Raw genomic sequence first — 9826 nt, 5'->3', positions numbered from 1 at the left:
TATTTTGAATGACTTCACTTATGTGGAGTGGATCACAATGACTGATACACAATAGCTATATGGCAACATGTAACGAGACATAAGTTCTTGTTGCAAGACAAGAACTGTCACATTTCAGGGGCCCAGGAGAGATGTGGGGAAACTCATCGTTTTGCAAAAGATGCATGTGTGCAAAAGTATATCGGATAGTAAGCCACAGTGCTTCCTGGGAATGACTGATGCAGGATTGCAAGGTGTTCTGTGAATGACTATAATCATCAATTATATCACAAACTTTAAAAGGCAATGAAAATGTAAATGATAATAATATCTGGTCTAATTAAGAAATGTTTAACAGAATGATGAAGACAGTTTCCAAGATGAACAGATTAAACTTGCACGTGTTTATGTAACTGAAAAGTATGCTACGTAAACAAATCGACTGACATCTGACAACTATTATAAAATATGTGACAACTGAAGAAACACACAAAAAGGACAAACAAAAGATGCAAAATGACTAAAGTGAAAGTGAAAATTACCACACTGAAAAGCAAGATGACTACAAAGGGCCCCAAAAGGCCCCCAAAGGCTGTGCTTAACGCACAAAACAAATACATATAAAATGGCTGCAAAGAGAATAAGAAAACCAGAAGAAATAACCATGAAAAACTGCAAATGACCAGGAAGAAATTCATATACATGAATAAATTACATGAATATAACATATTTATGAGGCCTTTGAATGTGTTCAAAAGCCTCATAAATAACTTTTTTGGTTCACCATAGTCAGATTTCTTTATTTGGACTTCTGACATCTTGATCAGACTTGCATAATTTTGTTTTATATTTCATGATTTTGTGTTCTTATTATTGCTAAGCATTTTCCCATGGTGAGTATTTTCACTATAAATGAACCAAGCAATATCTGCAATGCGTCATTTTTTTATATTTTCACAACTTCAATCAATCAATCAGCCACATAGTATAAATGATCATACTTTACTTTGTCTGCAAGTGGAAATGATCTTCTGTTAATTTCATTCCCTGTCATTTTAATTATCCATCCATATGCAGAAAATGAAAGGATAATTAATCGTGTTCCGGAGGCCTTTTCATGATCACGTGTTTGCATGAACAGCTTCATTATTTTTCCCCCTAAAGGCATCAACAATAGCAAGTCCTGAAGTTTCACCAAACACAATTTGCAACCTTAACACAGGGGCATGCAAACACACACAGACACTCATCATTGTGAATATCAAGGTGACAGTGCCACCCCCTCTTCGATGCTAGCTGTTTCCCCTGTGAGTTTTATGTAAATACTGATGAGTGCCTATGCCTGCAGCTGAACTGCTGTGCAGGAGCCGTCAGCTTTCATGTTTCATTTCCTTTGACATATGTTGATGAACAACTGGGTAGACGTGGCACTGCAAAAAGTGACAATGCCTGCAATTTATTTGATCTAATCTTCAGTTATTGTTGATAACAGAAAGTGAAGTGCCTTTCATTATTTCTGTTCTTCATCTTGTTTCTCTTTTATAGAGCCTGCAAGTGTCCTCAACCTGATGTCACATGTCAATGTTAGAAGAGATCACAATCCCAATACTTCTAGCATGAAGGGAAGAAAGAACTGGTAGCCATGTTTGACCACAAACCACTATTAATATTTTTTGGTTTGGGACTATTAGAGAGAGAAAATAAAACATTAGAATACTTCATTCTGTGGAAAATTGGGGGAAAACTGCAGGTCTTACAGCGATGTACACTGAAAAAAGTGATATTGTCTCCTTTTAAATATAGCATATTATATTTTGGTATATCTTTTCAATTCAAATGAGTAATTCCTGTCTACATATATAATTCGAGTAACTCCAGAATACATTCCCTGCGTTTTAATCCAATTAATTTTAGTTAATTAAATGTAGCTCAAAATGCTTAAGTATGTTTTTCATAGCCTCCTGCTGGGCCATTTTGCGCATGCGTTAGGACAGGCCACCATTTTGCGCGCGGACTGAAGAAGCGGACTCTTTGTGTGCTGCAAGCGGGCTTAAGTTAATCGCACAACTTCATATAAAGGTGGTCTAGCTTCGGTAAGTAAACCTTTTACGGTCGTTTTTGTTTTATTTTTTTACCTCAGTCAAAGCATGTTGACTCTTTAAGACGTGTGCACATGGAGAAAGAAGTCTAAGTAGTTGTACACCTCTGAACTTTGTCATGAATTTGACTTAAGCTAGCTATGTGCTCTATTAGCTACTGCTCTATTAAAAGAGTAATTGTATTGATGCGTTAAAATGTCATATGTTTTTAGCTTAGTTCTTGTGGCACACTTTGTACTAACAAATTATGGAACGAGGCAATTTCTCTGTAGTTAGCTGTAAAGTTCACTGTACAGTCGCCTGCAGTTTTAAGTGGAGAAATCGTCCCTCCCGCCACAACATTGGCATTAAGGAATAGTCGGGCGGGGGAGGGGGCTTCTGAACGCACCTGCACAGTCAGGGGTGCAGTAGGAAATAAGTAGGATTGGCGTTGCACAACGTCTTTTGTGCAGAAAAAAATAATGGTTGTAAACTGTGGAGGAGAATAACTCAGTGGTTGCCAAAAATGTGAGATCAAAAGGCACTGAGAGTGATGTTTGTCAGAACTGAAATTAACTCAGAAAAGAAGTTGCTTCACTTGATAGAGCTGTTGAGTGCAAGACCTGTCAGCGGTCTGGTTTAGCATTTAAAGCCTCGCTACGTGCTTCCAAACCGCTGCATTTAATCTCAGAGAAAACTAACACAGAGAAGTAAAGCAAGTGTGTAAGTTCATCTCTTTATGTTTGCATAGTATTTCCATGTTGAGCTTAACAACCGATGTATGGAGCCACAGCTGGACTGGCTGTCGGAGTTTTGTATTGAGGGGGAAAGGAAGCGATTTGTTTTATACTTCAGCTAGAATGAAAAAAGACACAAAGCTGGAGTTATTCGGTGTCTTCATGCTGAACAGCTAAAACTTCTTCCCTCATTCTCCCCCCTCCCTCTCCTGTTGCTACTTCAATCATGAAACTGATCGATTATCAGGTGATCGGCTTTTCTGTCGCTAGTCTTTCTCATTTGTTAGTCACCCAGTTTGCGCTAGAAAGAGGAAAACGGCAGATAAACAACAGCAGCACGTTTAAGCTTGATAAGCTGTTGCTAGAATTTTTTTAATATTACTTCTAGTATCCGCTTATGTTTTCTGGAGCCACAGCCGTAATAGCTGCTGGTCATGATAGTTTGGATATGTGGTGAGAAGGAAACATGAAGGTGAAACCAGGAGAAGTTTTTACTGAATCATTAGAGCTGAACAGGTAATGAAGAAACAGGTTTACATTTTAGGTCACATGAATGAGTTGAAGGGAAGTTATGATCTGTTTCTGAGAGACAAATAACTCCAGGATCCTTTTTTAGGTAGCTGACAGCTGGTAACTGTGCAGGGGCGGATCTAGCAAAGTTTTGCCAGGGGCCAGGTAGGGCATTAACAGGGAAAGGGAGACACAAAGACATAATTTTCTTTCTTATTCTCATTTAAAATGTCTAGCTTTTAATAAATAATTATTCTAAATCTTACTACCAAAGTGGTGATCTGGTTAAATGTATAGAGATCCATTATTGTATGTAGTAAATATTAAGTCTAATATATGCCCTAGTAATAGTAGTACATATAGCACTTTTTCCTTTGGGAAGGTATGCTGTCTGCGCTGTCTGCAACTGTATTGAAGAAAAATGTTGAATCAAATTATTATAGAAAAATAATTGATTTCTGTGCATTAAAGTAGATTACGTCAATTAAGCATTATCAGGCGGAGGGTGCGGGGTGGTTTCCTAATATTTTTGCTGGGAGTTGGCAGTCCTATTAGTTAGTTTAATATTTCTATGTACTGTTTAGAATACCTGAATAAGGAGGATGGTGTAAGTTTTTTAGGTTGATCAGTATTGCTGAAGTATAAAATATTTTGGGTGCAGTGTATTTTTTGCATACAGGTATAACAGAATAGCTTTAATGTTTTGTTTTTAAAACTGAGTATGAACTTATACAAAATGCAGCAAAATATTTATAAAAACAGTTTTATTTATTATAAAATACACTATATCGGATTCATATCGGCATCGGCAGATAATCAAATTTATGATATCGGTATCGGACATAAAAAAGTGGTATCGTGCCATCTGTAGTTTGCACAGAGGCACAAGTAAGATTTGTTTTGTTACAAGGGAGTATCATGAAGTAATGCACTAATGGCTTGGAAACGGTAATTGTTTGTCTTTCTAAAGTTTTTTTTTTATTTTTATTTGTCTTCCTTTTCTGGCAGATTTTCTTCCCCTTATGTGTTACTGTTTATTCAAGAAGATGGTGTTATTTTGGTAAGTACATGCAAATTCCTTACATATTTATCACAACAGTATTTGTCACAGTATTGCAGGGACAAGTTTATCTATCTCATCTTAAGGGTTCTTGTGATTATTAATATTGATATTAATTAATATCAATTAATATATATGATTAAATTTCTTTTATCCAGGACAAAAGAAAAAAAAACTTGCGAAAGTGAAATGAAAAACAGGAATTTAGTTCTTGTGAGTTAAGAGGATGCAGAGCATAGGGTTAGATGGAGGTGGATCATTCACTGTGGTGATCCCTGAAGGAAACAGCCAAGAGAAAAAGGATCAGATTGCAAAAAAAAATGTGGTTTGTTTGCATACATGAGTCTTTACGGTACCCACAGGACTCCTGAAGTATAAGTACTCTGAAGTTTGCAGAGCAATTTCAGAGATGTTTGGGGCTTACATGGCAAGCATGTTTTTAGTTGCACATCTAAATTTTCTCTGCTCTCTGTTGCTGATGGCAGAGTTCTGCCCCGCTGACCTCACAGGTGAGACACTCCCACCAGTGGACAAAGAGCACAGGAAAATGTGTTGCCAACCACCTGAAACAGACAAATATCTGCTTTTTAAAACCCTTTAAACCCGTTAAATGGACTGATGCCATTCATTTCTTCTTTGATTAACAGTAGTAACATCCTTCATGCACTGTATACTAACCCATATGATAATCATGCTTTATGAAGTGATGGCAATTGCATTGTAGCATTTAATGAAGAAATAACAAAATAATCATACCAATGATTAAGCACCAGTCTTCTTTTTTTCTGTGTGTGTGTGTGTGTGTGTGTGTGTGTGTGTGTGTGTGTGAGAGAGAGAGAGAGATACAGGTAAATGCTGAATTCCAGTGTATTACAACACTTCAACTGGAGATGACCTTCGCGGCACAGTTAGACAGAATTACACCTCAGTTGATGACAGTTTTCCAGAAGAAGGGCGGTGTTTCTGGGCAGAAACTTGCCCACCACTTGCAGATCATGCAAGAGGTAAATCTGAATATTGCAAATTCTATTTTGATTTCTTTTGTCTTAAGTGGCAGGTCACTGGTGAGTCCAATAAGCCGTTTTAGGTGACCAGCCAAGCAATCTAAATTTTGAAATTTCATATATAAATTTTATTTACTATGTTTGAACTGACATATGATAAAATTTACTTATTGCGAATGTCAGACATTGTTCTTTTTTCCAAATTGGTTTAATCAGCAACTCTCTTTAAACAGGCTGAAAGTGATGTTAAAGTGAAAAGGGAAGCAGTTCTCAGGGCACTTTGCCTCTACCTTGGTGAAGAGGACGGAAGCCTTATTCGGGAGTTCTTTGTAAGTCATTTAAGTCATTGTAAGCAAGTCATCTATACACACACTTTTTAGATAGATATCTGTGTGTGTGTGTATTACACACACACACACACACACACACACACACACACACACACACACACACACACACACACAGACTAGATTGGAATTTAATTGTAGAGTTAATTGTTTTTTCTTTTACCTTTTTATTAAATGTTTAGGACATTGAAGGAGATGATATCCAGAGAGACCTGAAGAAGCACACCATGGGCATTTATGTCATCAACAGGGAGGATGGACAAAATGGACATTATGATGACATTGGAATATTTGTTGAAGGGGAGATAGTCATGGACAACATTGGATCTCTGGCCCAAGCTTGTGCATTGATGCTTGGAGTAATCTATGCACTAAACCTAGCCTTCCCCAAGGAATTGAAGGACTATTATGAATTCATTTAGAAAGTGTTGATGGGATTCGATGGTGAAAAGCTCTCCCCCAAAGTCTTTGGGCTGAAGAACAAAATTGCTACTGGATAGGAAGATTTCTAAAATAACACATCAAGAGAATGCTGTAATGTAAATTACCAATGACTGGTGCTCTTGTGAATAGGAGTGAAACTCTTGTACAACCATCATTTGTTCTGTGTTATGTTTCGATTGAACATTTTAACTTTCAATAATGAATGTTTCACGTGTGGTACATTTGAGTAGCTTGAAGAGCAACTTTGTAATTATTCAGTTATAGCTGCTGCCCTGCGTATAATCAGTGTTAACTCAACCGGATAAAAAAAAAAAAAAAACATTCATGATTACCACACTGCAGCACACTGGTAACACTTTAAAGACTATTAATTGTTTTGAAGCGAGTATGTTAGGTCAGAAAATATGTAAAACATTCAGAATCTTCAAGGAAGAACTAGAATGGAAAGACAGTGGTCAATAAGCAGTAAGGAAAACACAAGTTTAATTTTAAGTCTAATTACCTTATTAAAATGCAATTTCTAAATATGGATCGCAGAACAGCAAGTCTGAAACTGGTTAGTTTGTGGATGCATCAGTTTCTAATTGTGATACATTATACTGCTGGTAGTGTTTTATTCTTTTATGTAAGGAGTTTTTTTTTTCTTTTTTAGAGGAAGAGAAACATTGGTTAACATTTCTCTTGTCTGTTGTTTCTGTTTTGTTTGAATACAGCTTTTTAAAGCTACTAGTTCATAGGCAAAAGTTTTGTAATTTGTATTATACAAATTGCAGCAATTTCCCTTAGAGATGTGGATTCTTATTCTGTTTGCAACAAATTTTGCATTAATAAATGATGTGAAAGAATGTTGTAGTTTTCATTATTGACGTTTTTAAAAACTACAAATCAGGGTAAGCAATATTTTTTAAGTAAACTTAACTTAATTGAAATAGAGAGAAATTAACAATTTGATTGATTTGAATATAAGTTTGGGACATAAGTGTAAAGGAAACAAATTATTCTGGTACATTTAACACGACCTTAGTTGGACTTACTAATAATATTTGACTAAGACGTATCCACAACAGTTAAGTTAAAGTAGCTTAAAAATATATGTTGGTTTTACTCGCTTAAATTAAATTCAGTGTACTTAAAAAATATTTCTGGATTCAAACAAATTTATTTCGTGCAACCACTTGTCATAAAAAAATTGAGTAAATTGAACAAAACATTTTTTTCAGTGTAGTTAAATAGACTTTAAGTAAATAAGGCCCAAAATTCATTCAAGTAACAGTTTTAAATTACGTTACATAAAATAATACAAAGTAACCAGAGTCAGAAGTTCATATGGCTAGCTCACATAGGCTAAGATAAGATTTATTAGATCATTATTAGTCCCAATAGAATAAAATAAGATAAAAGAAAAGAAAAGAATAACATACTATACAAAATAGAACAAAATGCTTGGCACAAGGTTATTATCGTTAACGAAAACTAACGAAATAACGAAAACTAGAAGTGAAAAAACATTTTCGTTAACGGAAATAAAAATTTATAAAAAAAAAAGGAAAACTAACTAAAACTGTAATGAGTGTTCACAAAACTAACTAAAATTAACTGAATTTATAGCAAAAATGTGTTTAGTTTTCATTGATGTGTGCGTGTCATACAATAGTCAAGGGTGAAAATGAAGTTTAGTTTCCAGATTTTTTTCTTGCTGTGTCTCATTATGCCAGCAGGTGGCAGTACGTTAGTCGAGTCGTCTGTGTTGCTGCTCCGTCCACGCACAGAATCATGTCAGGAAAAGTCGGGAGAAAGCGCCAGAGTCCAATTTGGGATTAGTTTGAATATGACTGTGTTTTGGCTAAAGCAAGTGTCTTGTAGTGGAAAGAGACAAATTATGAGGGACATTTCTAAAGGGAAAAAAATCCCACAAACCTTAAAGTGCACTTGAAAAGCTCACACAAGAAGGCTAACCTAGCTTATCTTGAGAAGGGAGCACACTCAACCCTCATCCCCAGAAACAGACGCTAACCCCAGGCAAGGCAGCGTGATGCATCCCGAGACAACAGGACTGGGATATCTACATAACTGTGTGAGTCAATTGCCTTCAAAAAGTTTATCAATTCACTTGAAACAAAATTACGAACACCCGGTGCTGCAAGAGTTAATAGTCTCATTGGGGCCAAGATATAACTTTATAGTTGCCTGGTATCAATGGTTGTTCATCTGCCTTTATTTATTTATTTATTTAAAGAACCCATAGGTGGGAATGTGAGTTGTCTGTCTCTGCGTGTTAGCCCTGCGACAGACAGGCGACCTGTCCAGGGTGCAGGGTATGGTAGCTGGAATAGCAACATACCCGGGTATGTTGCTATTCCAGCTACCATACCCTGCACCCTGCTTATGCAGAAGAGAATGACTGATATGATGAAACTGGGATTTTGTTACACTTAATTATTGCAAACACAACTAAAACTATAACTGAAACTAATCAAAACTAAACTGAAACTAAGGATTTTCAAAAAAAATAAAAACTAAACTAAACTAGCAAACAATTGGTAAAAACTAATTAAAACTGATATAAAATTGAAAATCTGAAGTCAAAACTAAATAAAAATAAAAACTAATGAAAATTGCAAAACTATTAAAACCCTGGTTTGGCACACTTGGTACTATTACACATCAGGGAGACAGGACGAAAAGTTACCATTGGGTATGGGATGTGTGTGTGGTCATCTGCAGTGACCATGTTGTGGAGTCTGACAGCAGCTGGATGGAAAGACCTGCGAAATCTCTCCGTCCCACATCGTGGGTGCAGCAGCCTGCCACTGAAGGAGCTGCTCAGTGCTGTCAGTGTCATGGTCCTGGGTCGTTGACCCAGCGTTTTGTGTTTCCTTGAAGTTCATTTTTGTGCCTTGTGTTTATTCTGATTTTGTATTAGTTTAGGGTTGAACCTGAAGTTTGGTGTATATTCAGCTCTACCTGTGTCTGTCCTTGGTGCTCTGTTCATGTCCCCGTGTTGTGTTGTAAATCAGTCTGTGTGTTTCCTGCTTTACTTTGAAGGCTCGTGTCCTAGAGTTCCTGTTTTGTTCTGAAAGTCTGTGTCTGTTGTCATTGTGTTCAGCTTGTCTCCTCCGGTCCTCATGTGTATTGGGTTCAGCTGTTCTTCCCTCCTGTGTGTGATTACCTGGTTACCTTAGGGCGACCGTGGCTCAGGGGGTTGGGAATCGCATTTGTAACCGGAAGGTCGCCAGTTCTATCCCTGGGCTCTCTGTCCTGGTCGTTGTGTCCTTGGGCAAGACACTTTACCCTACTTGCCTACTGGTGTTGGCCAGAGGGGCCGATGGCGCGATATGGCAGCCTCGCTTCTGTCAGTCTGCCCCAGGGAAGCTGTGGCTACAACTGTAGTTTGCCTCCACCAGTGTGTGAATGTGAGAGTGAATGAATAGTGGAATTGTAAAGCGCTTTGGGTGCCTTGAAAAGCGCTATATAAATCCAATCCATTATTATTATTACCTTGTGTTTGTATATTTAGTGGGTGTCGGTCTGTGTTCGTTGTCGGCTCGTCTGCGTTCATCTGCGTTCATCTATTTATCTCTGCGTTCTATGGTGTTCCTGTCTCTGCGTCTCTCTGCCCCGCACCCCTTTTGTATGGTCTCAGGTTTGTCAGTTAGTTTCTCCCAGT

At 37.2% G+C, this 9826-nt stretch overlaps 1 protein-coding gene across 2 annotated transcripts; it reads left to right on the top strand.

Annotated features, from left to right (window-relative positions):
• Window positions 1–1972: 1972 nt before the first annotated feature.
• On the top strand, window positions 1973–7004 carry LOC309695381 (uncharacterized protein). 2 transcript variants are annotated; one of them, XM_082515991.1, is made up of 5 exons: window positions 1973–2072; window positions 4313–4364; window positions 5213–5368; window positions 5602–5697; window positions 5898–7004. In XM_082515991.1, the coding sequence occupies exons 3-5, from the start codon at window positions 5255–5257 to the stop codon at window positions 6135–6137; spliced, it is 450 nt and encodes a 149-aa protein (XP_082372117.1). In that variant the 5' UTR covers window positions 1973–2072; window positions 4313–4364; window positions 5213–5254; the 3' UTR covers window positions 6138–7004. The 2 variants fall into 2 exon arrangements, 1 of the variants encoding a protein (XP_082372117.1); XR_014273140.1 differs by lacking the exon at window positions 1973–2072 and adding exons at window positions 3296–3310; window positions 3411–3469 and having other exon boundaries at window positions 4313–5368.
• Window positions 7005–9826: the final 2822 nt, after the last annotated feature.

Source organism: Aulonocara stuartgranti (assembly GCF_965226115.1).
Source record: "Aulonocara stuartgranti genome assembly, chromosome: 19".
NCBI classification, from domain to species: domain Eukaryota; kingdom Metazoa; phylum Chordata; class Actinopteri; order Cichliformes; family Cichlidae; genus Aulonocara; species Aulonocara stuartgranti.
The sequence above is the reverse complement of the archived record's forward strand: the minus strand, read 5'-3'. Positions and strand labels throughout refer to the sequence as shown.

Excerpts from the sequence above, each read along its gene's own strand:
- LOC309695381 (XM_082515991.1), top strand. The coding sequence starts at position 5,255 with ATGACCTTCGCGGCACAGTTAGACAGAATTACACCTCAGTTGATGACA. Across the intron at positions 5,369-5,601 it reads ACTTGCAGATCATGCAAGAG|GCTGAAAGTGATGTTAAAGT; the intron begins GTAAATCTGAAT and ends CTCTTTAAACAG. Across the intron at positions 5,698-5,897 it reads GCCTTATTCGGGAGTTCTTT|GACATTGAAGGAGATGATAT; the intron begins GTAAGTCATTTA and ends TTAAATGTTTAG.